Below are 27,601 nucleotides of genomic sequence, written 5' to 3'. Positions count from 1 at the left end.
ACCCTGGAGAACCCTGAAGAACTATGGGATACCTTCAAATATGACACACAAAACTGTCAAAGAGTACACTAGAGACCACCCAAGGTCAAGATGTGGTGTGGCATTGCACAAGAAATTGGAAACTATAAAGATGAGCTGCGTTGCCATACTGGCTATAGAAACCTGGACTACTACAGGACTGGAATGGCAGACTAGAGCTCTCTTGAGAAGAAATATGGAGAGGTATGTTAAGAACAAAAAAAATGTTGAGGACCATTCCATTGCAGATAGTTGGGTGGAAGCACTGAAGGGGAGTTCTGCTGCGCACCCTGAGCAAGCGAGAGGAGACCAGCATTATCCAGAAGTGAATGAGAGAGAGTGAGAGGAGGGCATGTGCTAATAAAATAGAAATTGTACCTAATCAAACTATGCCCATATATTTTCTGTTCATCGCGACATTTACCCCATTTTATTCTTTCCTTCATTTATGTTGTCTGTATTTACTCTTCAGAATGTGAAAGAAGACCCTTTCAAATTCAAAATTATACTATTTTTACTTTAGGGTAATTCTTTACCTATCTAATTTCACCGTCGTTTCAAGGTGAATTTGTATAGCAAACTCATTCTCTTGAAGTGTTTTGGAGGGTCAAGTTTTGATTATCTGATTTCTGCCAAAATTGTAGCCAATATTTACATTGCAATTACTCTGATAATTTCTGACAGGAAATTCGCCAACAACAAACGATACACTAGCTACAATATGAAATCAATACTATAATCTCCGTCGGTAAAAGGTTCTGTAATTTTTGGCAAACATTTAAAAAACAACAACTCTTTATTCAAGATGATCTATAATTTATCCCATAAACATCGAATTACAACCAAAAGACGATTTTACAATGAATATCGTAGTTCTCTATAGTCTATACAATGAAAAATTACACTTTTCAGTACGCGGTGATTTTAGATATTATTTTCACAGACACCGGCTGTGCACTATGTGCAGGACATCCTGACAGACAAACTTTAGGTATCGTTGACAGCGGATAGAGACTGGACAACTGCTTTTCCCTTTTATTGAAATACCTGCATCAGGCAGGATAAGGTAAATTAAAATCATATCGTAGTCACTGTGTAATCAACTGAAAGGTCATGCATAACTAAGTTCGCATCAACGTAGAACAACGGAATACGGGTTACGGTAAACTGTCTAAATAGTGCTGACTCATGTAAACAGTCCATTCACACAATAACCTAACATCCTCAACTGTGACTACACTTCAAGTGGTAAAGGATTGTATTTGGAAGCCTTCGCTTAGTTAAATTGTAATTTTCATGCAATATATTATCAGACTTACACTAAATTAATGTATAACACGTGTATAACATGTATAAGACCTTAATCACTCTCCGCTTAATTATTAATAAGGGAAGAGTGATTAAGGTGTTATACATGATTGAAAGCTATGGGTAACTGTATGGTATTAGTAATGGCATGAATTTTCTCATCATTCATGTACGATTTCGGATTATAACCAGGCTCGCAATTACTCGGTTTTGCTCTTTAAATATTTTTTAAGGAAATTGTTTAAATCACAATATCGGAAACAAATAGTTACGTTATTTAATTTCTAGATTGAATGGATCCATTACAACAATGAGGAAATGTCAGTTTTGTTTTACCTTTGAGTGGTTGACAATACCGGTCTCACTAATTGCCGAACAAACCGAACAAAACCGATAAAAGCCGAACAAACCAACAAAACCCAAACAAGGATGGTTTTTGCTCAAATGCACACTTCTATATATATATGGTTGCATTATTTGAACTATTTTCTTTAAAATGTGTGATTTCCATGTAATATGATCAAAGAGAAGTTACGTTTTTATCCTCTGCAAAATTACCTTTAATACAGCTACGATTCGTCCAGCCCGCCGTCTATGATCACTGGTGGTATGGATCAAACTACACTCTTTTAAGTTTCTTACTGTTGTGTTATTATTGTAATAGACTGCATATAGTTGAATTATTTCAACTATTTTCTTTAAAATGTGTGATTTTAATGTAATTTGACCAAAGAGAAGTTATGTTTTAGCTCCTGCAGTATGACGTAACACATTTTAAAGAAAATAGTTGAAATAATTCAACTATATGCAGTCTATTACACTAATATCACAATAGTAAGAAACATAAAAGAGTGTAGTTTGATCCATACCATCAGTGATCATAGACGGCGGGCTGGGTCAAATCGTAGCTGTGTTCGGTAATTTCGCAGAGGATAAAAACGTAACTTCTCTTTGATCATATTACATGGAAATCACACATTTTAAAGAAAATAGTTCAAATAATGCAACCATATATATATATAGAAGTGTGCATTTGAGCAAAAACCGTCCTTGTTTGGGTTTTGTTGGTATGTTCGGCATTTATAGGTTTTGTTCGGTTTGTTCGGCAATTAGTGAGACCCGACAATACTAAGTTTAACTAATATAACCTAACCAGCCCAAACCAAATCAAACCTAACCCAATCCAACCTAACCTAAATTAACCTAACTTTCCCAGCCTTTCCAACCCAACCTAACTCAGCCCACTTAATCAATCATAGTGCATGATTTATTGTTGAAAGATATCATTGGCATCCAGTCCCTCCCTCTCTCTTTCTTTGAAGGATCAGAGAGGGATATAACAAAGCTGGTGTGTTCATAACACTGGTTTTATAATTTGAAATATTTAAAGAAAGCTCATTTCTGATTTCTTATCAAGAATAGGTAAAACTCTAGAATTTATGCAAACATGGATAATCAACATGAAATTTACATTATCCAATAGCTCCCAATTTAATGTATCCTAAACTAACCTAACCATTCCATTAAAAAGGGTAGATCTTTTTAATGCTAAAACGAAAGAAATGAAAAATTTGTTTGTGTGTACCCAAAGATATATACTGGTATATTTTTTGTAATGAATAGATCTCTGAAGGTAAAAGATGAAAAAATTGGAATTATTGTCCAAAAACAATCTGCAATTGACATATTAATTTGATTAATTGAATACAGGTAAGCTACACAAATAATGGGAGTTAAGAGGATGAGTTTGCTGTGAATAACAAACATCCATAAATGTGTTCAGCCATGTTCTCAAGCAGGCTCATCACTTTCTTAGAATGCTTAGGGGTATACTGAAACTGTAGGGGAAACTGCACATTTAAGACCCATATTGGTGGTAGATACTAGGGTATGCATGGGACAAAGTTTTCATTGTTCACTAATAGCACAAAATAGGCCACTGGGCTATAATTTAAACTCGTGTGATAACACAACACTGCACATATAATGACTATATATGATAGCTTAAAGATAGCACAAAAAATAGCAAAATGGTTTGCTTTGGTACACTGTTTGGCTTTAGGGGGGAAAGCTGAAAATTACTGAATCTTTGAAAAGTGAACCTGGGAATAGCAAGGTTACCTGTAATTCAACTATGATCATTTTGAGGTTTTGTTAATTTCCAGTAGTTTGAATTTCTTGGCATTGAAGTTTATTTTCATATCCAGCTCAAATAATATATACAATACTTAGTGTCTTTTCTGGAGGGGTTGGCATCCTTCCCCCCTAAGTTTAGGCTAACTCAAGACTACCCCACCTCTGCACTTTTTTGGTCATGCATTTCAAATGGATTAAAAAAAATTCAAAGTATATTATGAGTGGCAACTGTAAATTATTGATAAAGACTCGGATAATTTTTCAACAATTTACATGACAGTTTAACTTGAACATATGATTGTAGGGGAATCTACCATTCAAGTATTACCAATTTGCAGAGCTGGGCGCGTTACTGCCAGACAGGTAGTGTGTTATTGAAAAATCTGGGGTGCATTTCTGTCAATGCATTACTGATTTTAATTTCCTTAGAGTGATCCACATTATGGCATTGATGAAGTTCTAGGCCTCACTCCACTGGATACACCATGCTCCACAGGGCCATCTTAGATATAGTATCAACACCGATAATTATCCTTAATGCACATGTTAATAATGTCATATGCTTTCATAAATAAGTGGGTCTTCGGTGCTTTTCTTACAGGTTATCAAGGTATCATAGTTCTTGACATTCACAGGTAGCTCATTATATAATCGTGGAGCAATCTTATCAAATGCTTTAAAACCCATTTCCAAGTTAACTTGGGGCTCAAAGAGCCTGTGCTGTTCAACAGTGAGTCTCAGAGCCATAGCGGTATTAAGATGTAAGTCCTGCAGTAAATTCCTTATATATCTAGGTTTAACAAATTGCACTGCTTGATGTGTCAGTACACGAATTTTGTAGGTCATATGTGCTTTGATTGGCAGCCAATGGAAGTCGGTGAGTACTTGTATATATATACACATACACAGTAATGCGGACTGCTCTAAGGTAATTAAAATTGGTAACACATTGATGGAACTGCAGATTTTTCGATAATGCACTACCTGTCTGGTGGTAATACAACCAGCTCTACCAATTTGAATGTTTGTATTAGAAAAGTAAACATTGTAAAAACATGATTCCATATGAAAGAATCCAAACAGCTTAGATCAATCTTGCAGTTCCTGTCATTCATGCCTTTATAATGCTGCATTTGACTGAAAGTGCTGGTAGGATTTGAAGATGAGTGATGGGAAGATAAATTTCATCTGTGTCTATCTTGCAGGATTACTACATGCAAATACTAATTGTTGGTCAAAAACTACCTTAGTTTATCACATATTTAGAGAACTGATAGAGTATGCAATTCTAAGGAGAAAGTCTTCTGTACACAGTATTTTTTAAAGCTTACTTTAGATACAAGATAGTTTTCAGTCATGTATGGGGAGTAATGTCCATCTAAATGATATTTCTGAATGCACCCTGGACCTACACTGATATGATTTAGATAACTGTGCTCTGTTTCTTCCAAGAAATCTCCTTGGGAATGCCTTATTAGTTTCTCCCAACCAGTGAACGGTAATAATTATTTTGACCAGTTTTATAGGCATTTGTGTGAAGGTTCATCCCTGGCCATGGGTGTGTGATTGGATTACCCTTCCATATGGAGCTAAGATGAAAGAGACAACAAATGGGTTTGGATGGATGAAGGGTGGGTGTATGATTTGGCTGGGCCACCCCATCTATGAGTAGGGAAAAGGCCTTTTGGTATATGTATGGATGTATATAGATTTGCTTGTGAATCTGGGCACTGGTTGATGGACCAAGTAGCATGTTTATCTTTTAACCTTAACTTTTCTTTTCGTCAGATGGAAAATGGAACATAGCTCATTGACCTTAAGCATCAGGCTCATTCGATCCTTCGAGCACCGTAATCTGCGTAATCAGGTTCTTCATAATGTAGATCCACAAATCACCACAGAGGAGTTACATGACCTAGTAAAAGAGAAGATCTCCACCAATACAAACCTTCCACCTCCATTTAAGAAATTTGAATATGATGCATTTAAAATTGAAACCCAGGCACATGGGTTCAAAACAAATGACCCAGTCATAAACTGTAGTGATGATGAAAATTTGATCCTGAAACCAAATGTGACATTGTCTGATAGTGGTGTTAAGAATGAGACAGAGCTAAGCTATTTCAAACTTTCAGATTATCTCAAGTATAAAGAAAATCCTACCCACAAATGGTAAAAAGATAAATTAAAGTTCTTCCAGATTTTTGAGTTTTATTTTCCAACTTTTCATCTCACACCCTTCACATCACATCTTATTTATAAGTAGTGGAAAGGCAAATTAAAATGCTTTCAAGTTTTATGTTTCATTTTCTAACATTGCATCCCACAGTTTTACACACACAGTCCAATAAAGACTCGGTGGCGCAGTTGGTAGAGCGCTGGACTGCCAGCACGGTGGTGCTCGCAGTACCTGGTTCGAATCCTGCCCAGGGCCGAAATTATTTCGGTATCGCTATGCTTCGGGTCGTTACTCTGACTCTCGTGGGCGGGGAGTTGGGTTTGTGTGTGTGTGTAAGGTCATAGCATTACCCATAGATCGGTCATACGAGCTCTGAGCTCTCTTCCGGGAGGGAAATAGCTGTTGATCACGAGTCCAACACGTGATCCAAAGACCAAGGTGAAGGTGAATACAACATAAAAACAACCCCATCATTTTCTACTCAAGCATCTACAATAATTTGCCTTTAGTACAACACTCCACAATACATCCACCCTCATTCTAAATGTATGAAGATGATATACCCATATTTACCTAATTATAATGTACAGGATAAGAGCTGTACTAGTAGGGTACCATCTCTGTGCTTCCACAACATACTGGTGAATTTGAAAGTAAGCTTGAGAGGATAAAAGTTTCCATGAATAACCAGCACATGAGAACAGTAATAAAAAACATGGAAGAAAGTGTTTATCAGTCCCACAAAGGTTGATTCTAGCACCTGTAATGTTCTTGATATATAGAAATGACTTAATGGAAGGTACAAGCTACATAAATATGGTTGCAGGTGATGCAAAGATCATGAAAAGATTTCCAGGATGAGGAGTACTGTGTATTATTACAAAATATCCATCCATATACCAAGGCTTTTTCCCCCTTCCAAGGGAGGTAGCCGAAAAGGGAAAGGCATAAAAACACTCCCACCCATTTCATCCCTAAATACACTCCACATCCCTCCCACCCTTCCTCTCATCTGAGCACCTCCTGGATGACGGGTCATCCCTGCACCCTGCCCACCGCCCTGGGTCAGAAGCAGTGTCGCAAGACACAGTACATCCACAGCAAGGCCGCTTCATTTAATCGGCGACCCCCCCTCTCCGTCCCCCTTTGCATATAAGGCGATACAAAATATATACAATATATATTCAACCACTGAACTTTCTAGCAAACCACATACTGGCAGGTGATATGAATGCACAACATTTTCTGGCTTGATGCACAGCAGAATAAAGAAGACAAAACACTGAAACAACTCCCCAACCCAAAATAACCTCCAGCAACCACTTCACTAGGCAACCTCCTCAGCTTAACCAGCAAGCTCTAAATGCAGTCTATAAGTAGTTTTTGAAAATCACACTTGACTATACTTCTACAGCACATTTCCCAACAATCGGTAAAAACATCGCGACCTTACAAGCTATACAAAATAAAACGCTGGAAATAAGAACAGGATACACCAAAGCCACCCAAAATAAACACCTGTATAGGCACAAAAACCCACATGAAAATGATAGGTACACAGTTTGGTGCATGAAAATAAAAGTAGCATACTACTAAAACAGACACAGTAGCTTAACACAAGCACCACTGAACATATACAAAAACTTTTACACTTGATCACAAAACAAGCATTTCAAGACCACCAAATTCCTCTAGACATAAGCCCTACAGAAGAGTCCCAAGAAAAGCAAGAACCACATAAGTGCAACTACATTCAGGTCACCATCAAGCACTAGAACAGTACCAATCTGGAACAGGCCTGGCAACATATCCACTATCATACAGAAGCCATTTATTACCTCATCTTACACTACCCAACTCTAGCCATACCCATACAACACTTCTGTGGATGACTTCTGGATCAATCTGATGGCTGTTGCTGGTTACCTTGGAGTTGTAGGTCTCCTGCAAGACAGATCCAGGCAGCAGGTTGATTGATTATAAGGTATTTAGATTTTCTTGATTGTTGGGATCCAGTTAAGTGTGGTTCTTTTGAACTGCTTATAAATTGTCATTAGAAAAAGAAAAATGATTATGAAACATACATCTGTTTCCTCTCATCTTAGCTCATTGTGGTTAGTCATCCCCGCCCACAGCTCAGGTCAGAGGCAATCCAGCAAGATGCAGCACCACAACAGGGTCCAACAACCAAGGCCTACTGCTTCATAACATGGTGATCGATCCTGTCATCCACTTGAGAAATATATAGTGCAGAAGAGATAAAACCACTTTGGTCCTCATCCAATAATGAAAGGGTTAACCTTTCCATACCAAACAAATTATCTTTTTAGTGAGCTGCCACCATAAGACTCAATTGGCAGCAAACGAGTCCTGTGTTGACATTGTGATGTTGAAGGTTATCATGGTAATTAAACCAGTCAGTTTCAAACAAAGTTTATTACTTTATCTGTCATATGTCATTGAGCCAATACTTGCATATGCAAACATTACTTAATGTCAGTGGTACATTATGCCAAATAAACTAATGGCCACATCAGACCCATAAAACATCCTTTGTTTTAAATATATTTTTATCATTAGAAGACAGAATTTGGACAGAAAAGAAAAAGAAAGAAAAAAGAATTCATATATTACACTTTTATAATACAATACCACCAAATAGGCATAGGCATCATCCGCACACTGCCTCATTATGATTTCACTTTTTAATATAAAGGCTATCCACACTAACAGATCTATTCCAGAATTTACATTGTACTCTAGTGATACATGGACTGCTGTACAGAAAAAAATGTTGGTATGAAACATCTGTTGGTTGCTGGGAATGTAAAGGCAATGTCACTGGCATCTTTTTATTTCGTATGCACAGATTCTAAGACCTATCTAAGCACTTATTTGGAGCTGCAATTTGTGGCACATCTGTGAGACGTGCTCACTTACGTGTTCCCATGAGTGCCTCATCCATAAGGTCATCATCGTCAGCAATGCACGGGGAAGGTTGAGATGTGACTGAGTGAGGTGAAATCAAATTGAGGGGAGAATTTACAGGGGCTGGTGATTTTACAATCTTAATAGATACAGTGGATGGAGATGGTGGAAAGGTAGTGGCCATGCTTGGGGTGGGAGGCTTCGACAAAGGCTGTGGTACCAAGGGAAGGATGTGTGAGGCATTCACACTCTCGCTGAGTTTGGAAATCTTGTCCACAGGAGTATCTGAAGGCACTGGGCTTAATGTGGGTTTGAGATCTTTTGTATCCAACTGAGGGAGGCGCATAGCAGATGGAGTAGGGGCACAGGTTGTACTTGTGGCAGTTGGCTGCTGGCTGGCACTGGTAACAGGTGCAGAGCCCACCTGGTAATTCCCAGTGGTAACAGAGTTTTCATTACTAGTCTTGTCAGTACTTGGAGAGGCTGGTGCAGGCATGGAAGTTAGGGAACTGCTAGTGGATGATACAGCACCTACTGAGGAAGGTGGCCTTACTTTTTGTATAGCATCCCCACTTTTATTCTTGGCCTCATCTTTAGTAATGTCAAATGATGATAAAGGTGCTGAAGACTCTCTGGGTCTTGCTGAATCCGACACTGATGAACTTGTGGGAAAAGGAGCTGAAGGTAAGGTACTTTTACTTGTTGAGTTACTTAGAGTTTGGCTGCTTGACAATGCATTGCTTAGCCTATCTGTATTTTCTGGCTTGTCTTCATGACCAGATGTAACATGAGAAGTGGAACTATGAGTAGAGTCTGCTTCTGCCTTTGTTGAACTAGATGAACCAGACTTGTCCATTTTGTCAGTGGGTGGTTCACAGTGGGATGCAGGAAACATATTTCTCAAACTACAGTCCAAGGAGTCGGCATTTTCCTTGCATGTACCACTACTACTGCTACTTGCAGGTGCAACACTGCTTGATGTACTGTTGCTGTTGCTGTTGCTGTTGATATTGCTATTGCCCAGGCCACTACCAGTGCTTCGATTATTTGATGGCGTAGAAGAGGATGTGGATGATGATGTGGTGGACTGTTGCTGTTGGGAAGACACTCTTTCTTCCTTGATAGGGGGCTTTGACATAGGAAGTGATTTATTGCTGTTACTGCTGCTAGAATTATTATTGCATGATGTGCTGTTGCCTTCCTTCTTCGTCAAAACTGAACTGCTTATTCCTCCCACACTCCCACTGCTGTTGGTAGTACTGTTGGTGGTGGTATTTCCACCACTACTCATGCTATTGCTGCTGCTGCTTACTGAAGATTTTGAGGATGAAGATGATGAAATGGATTCTTTGGATTTGGGTCGGTCAGAGAGGGAAGACTTGTCTTTATCTTTATAGTCCTTTTCTTTGCCTCTGTCCCTCTGATACTGATGGGGGCTTGTTTGTGCAATAGGTAGTGTTGTGCCAAGAGGTGATACAGCTGTAGCTGTTACATTAGACACTGAAGATGGTGGAAGCTTTGGAATGGGAGGCAAGCTGGAAATAGGTTTGGGGCCTTCCATTTTTGGTGATGCTATTTTACGAGATGAGGCTGGTCCCCCAGAAATGCCTTGCTTCAATCCTGATGATGATTTGGACACTGTTGGCTTCGAGCTAGGGGATGATGACAATGATTTGGAAAGACTGGCTTCTTTCTTTGCTTTGTTAATTGTAAGCTTCAGACTTCCAGTTGATTGTTTCACTATAAACTCGGTCTTTTTATCAGTTTCTTTCTTTACCTCACTACTACAAGAGGACATCTTAGGCATTTCTTTCCTATCCTTATCTCGTTTTTCAATTGTTAATGCTTCTGAAGTCCCAACCTGTCCACGTAATTTCTCCACTATATCTGATAAACTAGAACCTTTTTTGTTATTTTTAGGTGGAGAGGTCTTGGACTTATCTAAACTAAAAGACGCTGGTTTCTCAGATGGTACACTATGAGACTTGGACTGAGATGATGAGGCTGCTAACAAAGAAGTGGCCAATGAAGATGATGATGAAGTTTCTCCAGTTGATACTTTGGTGATTGTCAACGCGTCAGATAAACTAGTCTTAAGCTTCTCAGAAGCAGAAGAGGAGTGAACTGAGGATGATGATGAAGAGCTGGATGATGTCTTGTGCTTAGAAGACAGTGATGGGGAAGAGCTGCTTGATGATGAGGATGATGTTGATGAAGGACGAGATGGACTGGAACTTGAGCTTCTCTCTTTTTCTTTGTTTTTGGTCAGCTTTGGTGACAGTGATGGTTTTGAGAAGGTAGGGGAGGCAGACTTGAGTGTTGTCATGCTGGGCTTACCAAGACTGGTGTGCTTTGGGGACATACTTGGGTGCTTTGGGGAGGCAGAAGTATGCTTAGGACTGCTTATGTTCTTGGGTGAGGATGAGGATGATGACGATGATGATGAGGATGTATTGCCTCCACTGTTGTGTGTTGGGCTGTATATAACCTTACTGGGTTTCTGGTTTGGGCTAAGAGAGACTTTGCTGGGGAGACCTGGTTTGGACATGCCTGAGGAAAGGTGTGGAGGTTTTTTAGAAGGGGAGGACTGATATGGTGCACTCGGTTTCATGGTAAGCCCTGACAACTTTCCCGACTCATTTTTGAGTCTTTCTATTGAGGTGAGTGAGGACGTTTTAAGTCCACTGCTGATGATCTGTACTTTTGAGGCTTTGTTACTACCACTGGATCCACCACTGGGAGAATCATCCCTTTTACGCTTCTTATCCTTTTTGTCTATGTCTTTCTTGTCTCGACGGTCCTTTTTGTCTCTGTACTTGTCATCAGCACTTTTCATGACTGGAGTAACTGTAATAGATGATGGAATGGAAATTGGTGTATTGCTACCTGGAATTGGAATAATTTCAATTCCAGGACGTTTAAGAAGTTGTGCACTTAAAGAAGTTGAGTGACCCCCCGAAGACTTCTTTGTGGAATTGTCATTTTCAGTTAGATCAAGAACTATCGGAGATTTCCGAGTGTCCTCCTTGGCAGAGCCTTCACTCCGTTGCTTCTTGATTTTCTTTACATCCTTTGGGTCTTTTGCATGAAAGGGCCCCAACTTAGCCATGCTGGCCGCACACCCAGCTCCATACACTTGTTCCCTTAGAGCTGCCAGGTCGCTGGTACTGTCACCGTCACTAGACTGCCTTCGTTTTGCACCATAATTGTGTCGAATGTCACGCAGTTTTGAGGTCTCGTTCATGTTGCCATCGTTTAAGTCAATACTCCTATCATCTATATCAATGATGATATCATCACCATACTTGGGACTCTTGCCATCCAGGTCTATGGTAGGTTTTCTCTTGCGAACTTTGGCCGGCTTGGCATCGGCTAAAAAATGGGGCGATGGCTGTTGCTGGGATGCTAATTGTTGTTGTTTCTGGCCTACAGCTCCCATTAAGGCCCCATAGCCTAATGGCGTCCCTGCCTCCTGGACGGCATTACCAAGAGCTGCCAAAGGGTTGGAAGTCATATCATTTGAACCGCCCCCATGAGGGTAGTTGCCATAACCAACAGGTGCAGAATTGGCCACAACATGACTCAAGTTTGGTGGAGGGACTCCTATTTGGTCCCTACGCATGCCAAGCTTATCATATTCATTCAGGAGAAACTTATTCTGGTTTAAATCTGAAGAGAACTTTCCACCCCCCATCATCACTGTTGTGTCACCTCCAATTAGAACTTCTTTCTTCTCCTCTCGAGCAACCTTGCGCATCACTGCACGCATTGTTACTGGGATGGAAAGGCACCTGTTAAACAAAGAGAGGTATATGAGTAAATTATTGACAAAAATATACTAGTAAACTACTGATAATAAAAATATATAACAATGTTATATGCTCGTACGACCTCATCCCTTTACAAGCGAGTGACCTAGTCAAAGCAGATCTAACCAATTAATTGTTGCTTCGAATTTCACTTAAGTGGAAAACCTGCAGCCTCACAGTGGCTGGCAATAGTCCTCAGGCACTCCCACATATCTCTAGGAAGGATCATTGAACTACTGTCTGTGTTGTTTTAGTGTGGAGCTGTTTCTATGTTACCAATTGAATGTGATAGAGGGACAGCAGCAGTTGCTGGTTGTCAGTTCTCCATGTATGAAACAGATCTTGGAATCAGTCTACAGACTGAGTATCAGCCCCTCAGGGCTGCACCTCCTGATGGAAGTGAGAAGACTGACATGTTTTGAAAATGCAGATACCCACACAAAAATACATACATACATATACCAAAGGCTTCTTTCCCCCTTATAATGGAGGTAGCCAAAAAACAAAGACATAAAAACCACTCCCACCCACTCCAACCCTATTACACTCCACCCTCTTCCTTTCCTCTTATCTTGGCACCTCCTGGATGACAGGTCATCCCTGCATCTTGTCCACTGCCCTGGGTCAGAAGCAGTGTCACAAGACACAGCACATCCACAGCAAGGCCACTTCATTAAATTGGCACCCCACCCTCTCCGTCCCCTCATGCAGAAAAGGAGAAGACGGGGAGAAATCCCTTTGGGCTGTGTCAAATTTTCTCCCTCACCCCCCATCCATTCCACCTCATACATCACATCATCCATATACCATTCTCCAAATGACCTATCTAAATCACCCCTACCATTTCAATACCTTGGGTATGAATGTGTACCTTCCTTCACCATCCTGCACAAATCAAATTTGTTGCAAAGAAATACCCTTTGGTCATGTGTTGTGGGACCTCACTAGTTAAGAATGAATACCACAGACAGAAGAAGAAAAAGAGGAGAGAAAAAAAAGGGGGGGGAATGTGGGAAAGAACAGAAAGAAAAAGAAAATAAAACTACAACAATAACAACACATAAAAAAAAGTGCACGAGGCAAACCTTTGAATCACTTTGGTTGCATATTCATCTGAACAAAATGCTGGCTCCGCAGAAAGTGTGTGCAGTCGACAGCGGACATTGCACAAGTCGGTGAGGTCAATTTCTGCTGTAGCAGTGCTTTCCTCCTGTGGGTGTTCAAATGTAATCGACACGTACTCATGACTCACAGCAGTCACTTCAAACATAATTGCCGAATCCAAATCTGAAACACAGAAGTAGAACAACCAATGTTAAATCCAACTGTCAGAATAGAGTAAGATATTTTCTCATTTATATCACACATATATACATACCAAAGGCCTTGCCAGACCACACACCCAATACATATAAATTAAGACCCATTTAATTCCCCTCTCACCTCAGCACCTAGGAGCTAAGATGAGAGAGAAGCAAGGGCAATGGATGGGAGTGTAAGTGGGTGCATGTATTGACTGGCTACCTCCCTTGTGGGGGGGAAGAAACCCTTTGTACATACATACATACATTATACACAAAAGGCTTTTCCCCCTTACAAGGGAGGCAACAAAAAAAGAAACAAAGGCATAAAATCCACTCCCACCCATTCCATCCCCACATACTCCACTCCTATTCATACCCCTCCCTCCCTCTTATCTTGGTTCCTCCAGGATGAGCGGTCATCCCTGCATCTCACCCAGTGCCCTGGATCAGAAGCAGTGTCACAAGACACAGCTCATTCACAACAAGGCTGCTTCATTAAATTAGCGACTCCCCCTCTCCATCCCCTCATACAGAAAAAGAGAAGACAGGGAGAAATCTCTTCAGCCTGCATAATTTTTTTTTCACACATACTCCCTCACCCCCCATCCACTCCCTTTCATGCATCACAGCATCATCCATACACAATCATTCTCCACTCACCCCTATCTCCTGTCCTTCCTCAACAGACATTCTTTTACCCACATTTATCTTCAACTTCCTTCTTTTGTACACCTTCACAAACTCTATCACTAACTTCCTCAATCCCTCCTCTGATCCTGCCATAAGTGCAGTGTCATCAGCAAACAACAACTGGCTTATCTCCCACTTTTCTCCATTAGAAAGATCTATTTATATAGCAAGGGCCTCCCCTTGTAAGGGAGGGTTCTGGGGGCTAGATGTTAAACTACGACAAGCGATTCACATTCATAGAGGGCTAAGACAGAGTAAAGAGACAGAAAGAGAGAAAAAGCAAGCAGAAATAGTAGTTCCCCTTTGAACACATTATAAGAAGTCATGGACAGAAGACACATTTTAAATAACTTTCTTACCTTGTTTGCTTTCTGGTCTGACACAAGAGGCAATAAGAGCATTGAAAGCAGCCTGCGCCCTCAAGTGCATCAGAACTGTGGTGATATGTGTTGGGTGGGTAAAGTGGACACCACTAACCATCACTCCTGGGAAATCACCTCCGCTTGTTACAAAATAACAATGCTGTTGATCTGGTAGTGTCTGAAAGAGACAAAGAAATATTTTTACTACAAGTCTTCATACATACATACATACACATACCAAGGCTTTTTCCCCCTTACCAGGGAGGTAGCCAAAAAGGAAAAGGCATTAAAATCATTCCCACCCATTCCATCCCCGAAAACACTCCACACCCCTCCACCCTCCCTACCATCTTAGCACCTCCTAGATGACGGGTCATCCCTGCCACCCTGCACAAGTCTTCATACATACATATTTCATATGCCCACCCCCCCTTACGAGGGAGGTGGCCTGGTCAAAACAAACACCAAATCAATCAATCAATCTCTAGCAAGAGATCCATGGCTACCAGGTAATTAGCAGAGGCCACCACAAGTCACTCAACAAAGAAATATTGTGTTGTCCGAGTCTGGTGAGGGAAGGGCAGTGTAGGATGACATGTTTTGTGTCTTCTGTATTGTGACCACATCTGGGGCAATCTAATTTTCCTCATACTCTTTCTGTTTTTCATTTAATTTTATCACCTATGGCATTTCTCTACCTCACTCCCCAAACTCATCCCCAACTCCACTCTATCTCCACTCTCAATTTCCTTTCCACCAGATTATGACCTGACAAGAAATTGTTTTCTCAATTGCTGGATCCCATGTTGTGGATGCATAGTTCAGTGTAGGTCTTAGTTTGTTTATGTGAGCAATTTCTTTCTCATTCTGTTGTCTGGATCTTATACCTGTTGCTATTACATGTTCAGTTTATTTACCTTAACTGTGATGTCTTTAATGTGTGGGGTTAGTTCGTGTGTGTATTAAAATAAGACTTACCACAAACAATCCTCGGTTATTGTTACAATCCAGTTCCCCATCAGATGCATCATGAATGATGAGAGAGAGCAGAGGCTGCTGGTTGGTTAAGTCTGCACATTCGATACCTGTCAACTCGTTGATTTTTCTAACAAGTGCCAGAGACAATGGCATGGGTTTCTTCAGCTTGAGTGTGAAGCAGGCAGGTAGGGATATGCTGTTGCCTCCAGTCAATCCAGAGAACACAGGTAATCTGCAAATAGACATGAACAATTCAACAGCTCTATGGAAAGGATTTTCATTTCTGAGAGGTTTCTTCTTTGGGACCTCTTTGTATAGTGACAAATGTATATGCTGTCCAAATCTTCCACTTGCCAATATTGTATGTTCAAATTGTTGTTTGCCTTCTCTGTCAGAACTTTAATGTGTATTTACTCAATTGTATTTCTATTTATCTATCTATACACCAAGAAAGAGGCAGAGGTGGAGGAAGTAAACTTGGGATGACCAAGGATGAGATGGATGGATGGGGTGAAGGGAGTCTGTTGAGCAAGGAAGGGAGAAGGCAGGAGCTAGGGACGAGTAGAGAGTGACAGCATTGTATGGGGCAGAAACATGGAACATAAGAGTTTAAATATGTTTGAAATGAAATGGTTGAGAAATATGGTAGGGGTTAGGCTGGATAGAGTGAGAAATGACGGGAGGAAGAGAGCAGGGGTGGAAAAGGATTTGGGAGATAGGACTGACAAAAGAGAATTGGAATGGTTTGGACACATGGGAAGAAAGATTAGTAAAAGGAGTGTGGAAGGCAGTGGAAGATGGAGTGAACATGAGGGGGCAATCAAGGATGAGATGGATGGATGGGGTAAAAGAGGAGTTGGGAAAGAGGGGAATATCTGTTGAGGAAAGAAGGGAGACGACAGAAGATAAGAATGAGTGGAGAATGGTTGTGTATGGATGATGCTGTGATGCATGGAAGGAAGTGGGTGGAGGATGGGAGGGGGGGTTAGGGAGTATATGTGAATGATATTTTGATGCAGCCTAAAGGGCTTTCTCCCTGTCTTCTCTTTTTCTGTATGAGGAGATGGAGAGGGGGGTCACTGATTAAATGAAGCTGCCTTGCTATGTGTGCTGTGTCTTGCTGCACTGCTTCTGACCCAGGGCCGTGGGGGAGGTAGATGGATGACCTGTCATCCAGGAGCCAAGAAAAGAGGGAGGGGTGGTGAATGGGAGTGGAATATGTGGCGATGAAATGGGTGGGAGTGGATTTATTACTTTGATTTTGGCTACCTCACTTGTAAGGGGGAAAAGGCCCTTGGTATATGTATACACCAAGTGCCTCTTCCTCCTTACAATGGAGGTGGCCAGTGAGGCATGCATCCATTCCTACCCTTTTAACTGTATTTACTTGAAGTTTATAGAAATGAAGCTATGTTTATGAGGTCCTAGCTCTTATTCTCCAATTACCATATCTCATTTAAAATTCTGCCACGAGTGCAGTGTCATTGTTTGCTGACGACACTGCACCTGTGGTAGGGTCAGAGGAGGGATTAAGGAAGTTAGTGACAGAGTTTGGGAAGGTATACAATAGGAGTTGAAGGTAATTGTAGGTAAAAGCAGGGTGATGAGGTACAAGGGTAGAGGATGGCAGTAAGTTGGAAGTAAGTCTAAAAGGAGAGAGGCCAGACAAAGTAGATAGCTTTAGGTCTTTGGGGTCACATGTGGCAGAAAAGGGAGGAGTGGAGGTGGAGGTAAATTGTAGATTGAGAGAAGCAAGTAAATGCCTTGGGGGGTTAAAGTGTCATGAGAAATAGGCCTCTGGGAATGGATGCAAAGAGGAGATTGTATGAAGGGGTGATTGTGCTGATGACTTTGTATGAGTCAGAGACTTGGAATGTAAAAGGAAAAAGTTTAAATGTGTCTGAGATGAAATGTCTTAAAGTATGGTAGGGGTTACTAGGTTAGATGGAATGAGAAATGAGGAGAGTGGGAGTGGAAAATGAGATGACAAACAAGGCTGATGAAAGATTATTGGGATGGTTTGGACGCATGGAAAGAATGAGTGATGAAAGATTAGTAAAAGAGGTGTGAATGGCAGAGGTGGAGGGAGTGAACTTGGAGGGATGACCAGGGATGAGATGGATAGATGGGGTGAAGGGGGTATTGAGAAAGAGGGGAATGTCTGTTGAGGAAGGAAAAGAGAATGCAGGAGTTTGGGATGAGTAGAGATTGACTATGTATATATGATACTATTATGCAAGGAAGGGGGGTAGGGGTGTTTGTGTGATATTTTGACAGAGACCAAAGGGTTTCTCCCCTTCTCTTTTTCTGCTTGAGGGGACAGAGAGGTGGGGTCGCTGATTAAGTGAAGCAACCTTGCTGTGGATGTATTGTGTCTTGCTATATTGCTTCTGACCCAGGGCAGTGGGCCAGATACAGGGATGACTCGTCATCCATGAGGAGCTAAAATGAGAGGGGGAAAGGGTGGTGGATGGGAGTGGAATGGTTGGGAGTAGATACATGCCTTTGACTTGGCTACATCCCTTATAAGGTGGAAAAAGCTCTTGGTATATAGATTATATGTGTATGGTGGTCATATGCACATCAAATTTAAGACCCATTCTTCAAGAGCTATGTGTGGAAAAAAATTTACTATTAAATATAATTCATAACTTTCAGCACAACTGATCTACTTACGGCTTGCCATCTGTGCCTTTGGTCAAGTTCATAAGCGTTGTGCTCTGCAACTTGTGTGATGTTGAAGCATCAATAGTCACCATAACATAATGTTTAAGATTGAATGAAGCCACAGAATCACTGGTAAGGGTGACAGCCTTACCAGCATTAACATCTAGCAGCTCATAGGGGGACACAAAGAACACAAGGCGCATTGGATGGCCTGGAATTAAAAGAAGAAAGAAAAATAAACAATAAATCTACAAGCATTGATTTGTTAATGCAAAGACATAGGAATGAATCTGGCAAGGATTTAATATATATATATCTTCCAGCATACCTCCTTTTCTGCCTTGTAAGAGACCAACTGGTGATTTGAGAACTATTTTGTATGGGTCAGTCAGTGTCGCTTGGGCAAGCTCATACAACTTGATGAGATCTGTTTCTAATGCCTGGAAAGAATACAGCAAAGTATCCATATATATGTCCAGCGACATATTAATGTTCAATAACTAATACATTCATATGAAAATGTGCTTACCCCCTTCTAAGGGCTTTCTTCCCCTTACAGGGGATGGCAAAGTCAAAGCATACACCCACTCAATACCTATCCTTCCACCATTAAAACACAATCACACCCACTTAACACCTCCCCCCCACCATTAAAATACAATCATCACCCTTCCCCTCTTATTACATTGATATTACTGCTCTGACTCGGCCACCTCCCTTTTAAATAGGAAAGAGCCTCTGGTGTTTAGATATATTCCACTCTTACCTGTAATGACTGGTATGCTTTACTTTTACTTTTCTTATCGGCACTGAGCTGATAAATTGCAGCAAATCCTTCCAAGTGAGTTGTAAAGTCATTGAAATCTCCTTTGCTAAGACAATCCACCAGTTCTGGAGAGGACTGCAAAAATTCAAAGGAATTAAAATTAACCAAGTTCTGGCAGGATTGAATTTCATAAGCATTACTAACTGTCAATAAATGCTCTAGCTTTTTAAGTGATTAAATCGTTATACTATAAGTAATGTTTAAGCACAAGTTTGACATAGATATGAGATACGAAATCTACGTGTTCAAGAAATCCAATGGTGTGGAATACCACACTTGAAATAGTGAAGACAAAGACCAGGTTATCAGCATATGAGTGCTTTGGTGTTATGTTCTGAATCTGGTACAAGGAGATCAGTTGTGAAGAGGCTGAATAGTATAGGCGAGTGTATTACTCCTTGAGGGATTCCATTGTACATTCTTTTCAGTCAGAAATTAAATGTAAAAACAAACTGTAGTGTTTTGCAACCCCGCTGTGATATGATGAGTCCTACTGTCATGATCATCTGAGATCATATTTTGTTTTATAGTCACCTCCAGACCAAAAGGTCCAAGTAAACCCTATGCTTAAGACTCTTCATCCACTCCAAAGATATTAATGTAACTTAAAAAATTGACAAATGTTTTCAAAACTGACAAATATATTATGATAGTTATATAAATATAAACCTCAAAATTTAGGGAAATTCAAACCATAACACAGATGGAAATCTAAACATAAAACCAATACAAAAACTTGTGCAAATCTAAAAATCCAACCTGTATGACATCTAAAAATAAAATCATGCCATGAAATAAGCGATACAACAAGCGACTCGATAACCTACTATGATGGCATATTCTCTTTTGACCTTACCTGCCCCTCTTGTGTATTTTGGTCTCCTGCTAACTCTACTTTGACATCCTTAACTTTTCCGTCTGGGTCTAGCACCACTTCAACATAGAACATGTCACATGATATGTATACTTCAAACCCACTTGTGCCAGCAGTGAATTTCAATCTGCAAAAGATATAATAATGAAATAGTACAGTAGTTGGTCAGTATACTTAACATCTGTAATGTTGTATTGAATCCTTTCTCTACCATACACAAACTATTTCTCATTATCCTTTCTTACTTTCATTCCTGATATTACATACATCTACCAGGGCCCCTTCCCCCTTACAAGAGAGGTAGCCAAAGTCAAAGGCATAAATCCACTCCCACCCATTTCATCCCCATTTACTCCACTCCCATTCACCAGCCCTCCCTCTTTTCTTGGCTCCTCCTGGATGATGGGTCATCCCTGTCTCCTGCCCACTGCCTGGGTCAGATGCAATGCAGCAAGACACAGCAAGGCTGTTTCATTTAATCAGTGAATCCCCCCTCCATCCCCTCATGCTGAAAAAGAGAGGATGGAGAGAAATCCCTTTGGGCTGTTTCAAAATACTATTTACACATACTCCCTCACCCCCATCCCCCACCCACTCCCTTTCATGCATCACAGCATCATCCATACACAACCATTTTCCACTCCTGTATCTTCTGTGTTTTCCCTTCCTTCCTCATCAGACATCTCCCTCTTTCCCAACATCCATCCATCTCATCCTTGGTTGGCCCCTCATGTTCACTTCCTCCACCTCTGCCTTCCACACCTCTTTTACTAATCTTTCTTCACTCATTCTTTCCATGTCTTCAAACCATCTCAATACTTTTTCACCTCCCAAATCCTTTTCCAACCCCATTCTCCTCCTCACCTCCTTTCTCACTCTATCCAGCCTAGTAACTCCTACTATACTTCTCAGACACTTCATCTCAAACACATTTGAACTCTTCCTCTCTTACGTTCCTGATATTACTATTATTGTTATAAAAAAAGGGAAGAAAGAAAAAGATAACTTTGACTTGACTACCTCCCTTATAAGGTGGAAGAAGCCCTTGGTGTGCGTGTATATATATATATATATATATATATATATATATATATATATATATATATATATATATATATATATTGATTTCTTACATTCACCTTTAATTGGGGGAGGTCTTTATTACATCTACATTAGGAATAGTACCTACCCTAGCTGTTTTGCTGTGGCCTCCAAACGCTCCACCATAGCCGGCAGTGTGGTAACCTTTATGTTGTGTTGTAGACTGTCCAGACATCGTCCTAATACAGCACGCTCATTTGGGTCCAGGATATGTAGTTTATTCTGTATAAATTACAGTTACAGGTAAATTTTTGCACCCTCAGAGGGTAACTACCCTTTTTGGGTGAATTAATATTTTAAACATTAAGAAAATTTCGCAAGACTGTAATGAATGCAAACACAGTTGAGGTACACAACATTTCACTACAGAACCAATACAACTACACATGAAATGTATGATTTAGGCATTTCTGGAGTGTAAAATCCAATTAGAATACACATTATACACTTACAAGCACCTAATTCACTAGCACATTTCAATGTAGCCCTACTGCCAGTATGATTATGATGTTTTTCATTTGAACTGTTTTGTGTGTACATTTCTTGGCAATTTGGATTTCATGACCATTTTAGACACACATATTCAATATTTGTACTTGCAAGAATTTCCTAATTATGATGATAATTGTTCCTTTGAGTTATACTGAATGGAAAGAAAACCCCACAGTAGCCACGGGAGAAGAGTTGGTATGATGATTGGCTGTACTACATGATTGGTAATGACACAGCACTAGATTTTAGGTCTTTACTGAAAGGAATGGTGTTATGCTTATGCAATCATGCATACTAGTCAACTGGATGTCTAACCAGTAGGACTGAGGGTTGGCTCAGTACAATATAACAAAAGGAACTTAAGATGTAACCCAGGCCTAAGTGTTATGTAAGGTCAAGGCTGTTTTCTTGACAACATTTAACTTGCCCTAGGGAACCAGGTGGTACACTAACCACCTTGTCCTAGGGAAGCAAGTGGTGCACTAACCAGCTCCCACTTGGGATGGGCAAAAAAAGGAGAATGTAATGTGATACATAATGAGGCATGTACTGCCATGACCACTAAATAGCATTATTTTAAACTGCTGTGCACTTTCCTTGAAGTTACATACTTGTTACTTGAACTGTTTACTCCTAGGCCTTTGCTCCACTACTATATTATAACTCTGCAGAGCCCCACCTTATTTTATTTTTTTTTTTCTTCAAAAATTTGTATTTGTCTTTAATACTCCTTTCATTTAGGTGCATTCAGTGAACAAACTGGTCTCCAGTTTCTTCTTAAATGTTGCTTTGCTGTCAATACTCTCAATGTCTTCAGGCACTTGTTATACAATCTTGGTGCATATATTGCAAAATCTCTGAAACCAATTTCCATGTTGCTCCTCAGTTATTCTAATTGATGTGGATCTAGACAATGCCTCAGCATCATATATGTCTTTGGATGGAACCCTCGTAATAGATCTCTTATCTATCCTGGTTTCCCAAGCTTTAAGGGTTGGTAAATCGAGATGCATATAAACAATTCTTGCCATAATTGGTAACCAGAATAGTTCAATTAATGTCGGTGTGATTCTTGCTTGCCATGGCAAGCCCTTAACAGCTTTAGTATGATGACGCCTATGTATGTGTCATGAGGTACGAGTGGGCACATGAGGATGCCGGCATCGGCATCTTGATTACATATATATTTTTGTAGTTGTATATGAGTTACCACAGATTCTGTGAATTGGTTTGATCTTGCAAGATATTATTTTATCCTCTTCCATATGATGCTTACAGGGGCATCATGAGGCATGAGTGGGTATACAAGGATGTTGATGTTGGCGTCTTGATTATATTTATTTTATAATTGCAGCTGAGTGCCCCCCAAATTCTGTGAACTGGTTTGATCACATTTTCTGTGTTTATTATTACTCAGAGTGAAAGAATGCAAGTAATACAGCAGTGACTTTATATTTCATATAATGCAAATTGTGTGATGCATCATACATTAGGCATCTGATGCTGTGCATGGGAATTTGACTCATATTGAAGAGGTTAAGGCCTAAATTTTGGATTAGGCCTATTATTACCATACTATTCACCATATAAATTGACTTCCTCTATACAATGTCAGTAAATGTGATAACCTATATTAAATATGTATTGTTATTTACATTCTTTGTTTACCTATTACCTCTATTTTGTTCACCTATCATCTCTCTTCAATAAGTTCATCAAACATGAATTTCAGTAGGAAATATATGTGGATGGCCTACTGAAGTTACAGTGAGTGTTATGTATGTGTGCTGCTCCATGTTAACTGCTCTGCAGTAGATTCACATTTTACACCCAGTTTAAAGGTTATCCCCAAGTTTTGAAGACATTTTTCATGTTTAATGTTACTTAAATGTTGTGATTTATTATATATATATATATATATATATATATATATATATATATATATATATATATATATATATATATATATATATATATATCTAAATAGAAATGTAGTAGCACATTTGTAGATAACACACAGGAACCCACAGTCGGAGAAAGAATAAACTTCGAATAAAGAATAATCCTATATTTCGGCTATCAACTGAGGAATGCCCTAATATTAATATTTCTAAAGGACAGTGGACACCTGACATTATCTCACGCGCAGCAATAAATAAGCTAGTGCGGACGTTACATCCTCCCCTCTCCTCACCCCCTCCCTCCTCCGCCACCCCAGTTAGCCCCGCGTCTGAGTGAGGTCAACTGTCCACATCTCTTCTTACTGTAGTTTATAAGTCCCCTCTGTTCTCTATCTTATGTACTTTCCTGAAGAGGGCTACAGTTGATAGCCGAAATATAGGATTATTCTTTATTCGAAGTTTATTCTTTCTCCGACTGTGGGTTCCTGTGTGTTATATATATATATATTGCAGAAAACCACAGGGAAATTAAAGTCGGAATACTGAACGTTTTCGTCTATTACGACATCCTCAGAGTACAAAGAAAGAAAAAATAGAACACAATATTTATACAGAAGAAAGAAAACTGGGAGAGGTCACAGCCACATAAAACCTTCGGACATTATACATACAACACATTCAATTACAAATGGAAATGTTAATGTTAATAAAAATACATATACATTCATATACACATGGAAATAAGAATGGTAATAGTAACAAGAAAAAATAAATAAATAACCTTTCCAGTTTTCGTATTTCTGTTAAATATTGTTTTTTTTTCTTTCTTTTTTGTACAATTTGATAATAATATTACTTGTGTTTTGGTTTAACTAAACAATATCATAGGATAGTACAGCAGTACCTAGTTTCCTAATTGTACCAATTGTCCTGTGGACCTTTCGGACACATGGTTTTTGTTCTTTTTTTTTTTTTTTTTTCTTGTTACTATTACCATTCTTATTTCCATGTGTATATGAATGTATATGTGTTTTTATTAACATTTCCATTTGTAATTGAATGTGTTGTATGTATAATGTCCGAAGGTTTTATGTGGCTGTGACCTCTCCCAGTTTTCTTTCTTCTGTATAAATATTGTGTTCTATTTTTTCTTTCTTTGTACTCTGAGGATGTCGTAATAGACGAAAACGTTCAGTATTCCGACTTTAATTTCCCTGTTGTTTTCTGCAATATCTTTTCGTCACGCGTTATTGTGATTATTTTTGCAATATATATATATATATCATATAAAAATCTACTTACAGCTATGGCAGTTTTGACGGCTTTGGCCGAGTCTGTAAGACTCTGAAGACTCCCTGCCTTGCTCCGAAGCCTCTCCATCAACACCTCCATCTGCCATTTGTTGTTACTTGAGTTGACTGGATTGGTAGTGGGATTAGTGGTGGAGGCAGTGGTAGTGGTTGTGGTGGTAGTGGTGTTCCCGACACCACCTGTACAAAAAAAAAAAAAAATTATGCTTATGTTATATGAGAAAGAAAACACTGATAAATTAATCAAAAATTCTTACTTTCTTCATTCAAAACCAGTCCTCACTTTACCATCATTTTTCATAGTTTATGTCCCTTTATGAGATACATTTAATCCATCACAAGCAGAGAAGCTGTATTATTAAATCTGTTTTCCCCATATCCCAAATTCATGTTTTCAATTTTATAAGGATCAAACTGGTTACCGATTCAATGTGCAGTAAAACAACTATACTCCTGGCAAATTCCGCTAACAGAGTGATAGAGGGAATGATAGGTCCAAGGGTTAAGGACCAAAAGGAGATATGGCTGTAAACACTATTCACATACACAAGCAGCTCATGAGAACCAGACATAAATATACCTCCACAGCATAGTTCCCAACACTCAAAGAAACAAACAAAGCTTTGTGAGTAATGTGGATCTATTAAAAGTGGATCCACATTTTGCCAAATGACATTTAGTCACATACCACTTGGCTATAAAATATTTGGTCACACAGTAGTAGATATGACATTAAGGCGGTGTGAAATATTCATAGCTAGAAAATTCAGATGGTTATAGAAACCTATGAACAATAGTGAGGCAGTGGAACAAACATTGCTATAATTGTAATTTCTATTATTTTTATGTCACAGTGAAGATAACTATAGTTTGGTTGAAAAAATTACCGAATTGCTTAAATTTTTATAACAAAGTCACAGAGTAGAGAAAACTATTAAAGTTCAGTTACAAAAAAAAAAAAAAAAAAAAAAAAAAAAAAAAAAAAAAACTAAGAAAATTGCACATGGTGACTAATACAACAACTATACATAGAAGCCAAAATCCTATTTATAGAACAGCATATGAAAATGGTAGATCCAATACTAACCAAGATCCCTCATAAAAAAAATCAATTACTAAAACATCAACACCCTACCACCTGTACCACACACCATATCTGTAAAGACATACTCAAATCACAAAATAAACCTCCCAAGACTGACCCCTACCCACACTTAATAGTAGACTTCCTAGACCTAAGTTCTTCATAGAAATCCCTCCTGAAATGAATGAGAACCATATTGGCACAACTACATTCAGGCCATCACCATACTAACACAAACCAGACCATTGCACAGAAGACATATAACATCTTATTTTATATTCTACTGCACCACTACCCAGACAATTATACAATATTTGTTCCTTGAATGACTTGTGGGCTAATCTGGTGGCCATTTAATTTCTGCTGAACTTGGTCTTGGAGCCATGGGTGCATACAGCCTGAGGCTACAGACTAATTGTATTTATCCATGATAATACATACATGGGCTAAATAACAATAAATTTATGGTATGTTGTTACCTGGGTGAATTAAGAATGTGCTAAAATTTCCCTCAGTTTTAATATTTGCAGGGTACACCATGATGAGTGATTCTGTCAATGGCACATGTGACATGAGTAACTTATTCTTCACTTCATATAAGCTTATACAACTAGAAACTGCATTAATATCCAAGAATATATAAGGCGCATTCCTTATTATATGCTTTCTGTAAGCATAGTGAATGAGGGAAACATTATTAAATGCACAACCTAAGCACATATCACAGGACATGTCAAGTAGACTGTAGTGCCCAATAAATCTAAAACTAGCAGGGAATGGAAACAGAACCAACAATGGCTTCTAAAATAAATAGGATATGGCTCCATTCAACTTAAGTCAACTGAAAACAAAACACATCTTACTGGGGTGACTTAAACTAATTTAAGAAAACATGTAAACATTTCTTTTTGAGAGGTGCCATGGCTTTGAAATTGAAATTGTAAATACGGCATTTAAACTGTGAAATTTGGACAATGAAAATGTGATAATGTTGAAGAAATCGTACAAATCTTGCCAAACATGGGTACTCAGATACCTGCTTAAATGTAAAATAAACTCCAGTACTAATTGAAATTAAAGATTGAAGAATAAACATGTTCGAAAATTGGTCGACCACAAACATGGAGAAATAATCGTTTTATAGCATATTAGTGGTCATATGAACAAACTCATTTAAAATCCACTTCAATCGCAATTGTACTTTTATTTACTAAATCTACAAAATAGGTACTTACTTGTGGTTTTATATGAGTTTTCTGTTAGTGTCTTCTCCAGGGAAGCCATTTTGGATGTTTACAGCGTTCGAAGTTGGCCTTAATTCTTCACAGAAGATACAAAATGTATAAGTGTAAAATAACTTTATTATTTACAACCATCTACAACATTAAATATTTTCTCATTCAGAGCAATGTAGTATTCTTTTTTGTTCTCAAAATAACGGAAGAAAATATATGTGTTTTGTCTTAAGGAATTACTAGAATCGGATGCGTGAATCATAAATGCCAAACTCACGATTAAAGATGTCGCTTCTGTCATCTGTCAAATAACGGGATTGATATTGATAAAATTCTCTTGATTTTCTTCAATAATACGCCCTCTTGTGTATTATAATTCCTTTCCTTTCTGCATTCAAG

At 39.1% G+C, this 27,601-nt stretch overlaps 2 protein-coding genes across 8 annotated transcripts; one reads left to right on the top strand and one right to left on the bottom strand.

Moving 5' to 3' along the window:
* The first annotated feature begins 951 nt into the window (after positions 1–951).
* On the top strand, positions 952–5,663 carry LOC143026281 (UPF0538 protein C2orf76 homolog). Of its 7 annotated transcripts, none has more exons than XM_076186408.1 (2): positions 952–1,084; positions 5,251–5,663. In XM_076186408.1, exon 2 carries the CDS (start codon positions 5,258–5,260, stop codon positions 5,636–5,638), a length of 381 nt encoding a protein of 126 aa, XP_076042523.1. In that variant the 5' UTR covers positions 952–1,084; positions 5,251–5,257; the 3' UTR covers positions 5,639–5,663. The 7 variants fall into 7 exon arrangements, with proteins under 7 accessions (XP_076042523.1, XP_076042556.1, XP_076042550.1 ...); XM_076186441.1 differs by having other exon boundaries at positions 987–1,009; XM_076186435.1 differs by lacking the exon at positions 952–1,084 and adding an exon at positions 1,158–1,180.
* Positions 5,664–8,062: 2,399 nt separating this feature from the next.
* Positions 8,063–27,415, bottom strand: MED1 (Mediator complex subunit 1). The gene is made up of 11 exons (XM_076186295.1): positions 27,203–27,415; positions 24,876–25,063; positions 21,269–21,402; positions 20,062–20,206; positions 19,146–19,280; positions 18,708–18,819; positions 18,389–18,590; positions 15,713–15,944; positions 14,732–14,912; positions 13,464–13,665; positions 8,063–12,360 (listed from the first exon to the last, which is right to left on the bottom strand). The coding sequence occupies exons 1-11, from the start codon at positions 27,249–27,251 to the stop codon at positions 8,574–8,576; spliced, it is 5,367 nt and encodes a 1,788-aa protein (XP_076042410.1). The 5' UTR covers positions 27,252–27,415; the 3' UTR covers positions 8,063–8,573.
* Between the last annotated feature and the right edge of the window lie 186 nt (positions 27,416–27,601).

The sequence above is a fragment of the Oratosquilla oratoria genome, chromosome 1, assembly GCF_046742065.1.
Source record: "Oratosquilla oratoria isolate Oo_2021 chromosome 1, ASM4674206v1, whole genome shotgun sequence".
NCBI lineage: Eukaryota > Metazoa > Arthropoda > Malacostraca > Stomatopoda > Squillidae > Oratosquilla > Oratosquilla oratoria.
The sequence above is the reverse complement of the archived record's forward strand: the minus strand, read 5'-3'. Positions and strand labels throughout refer to the sequence as shown.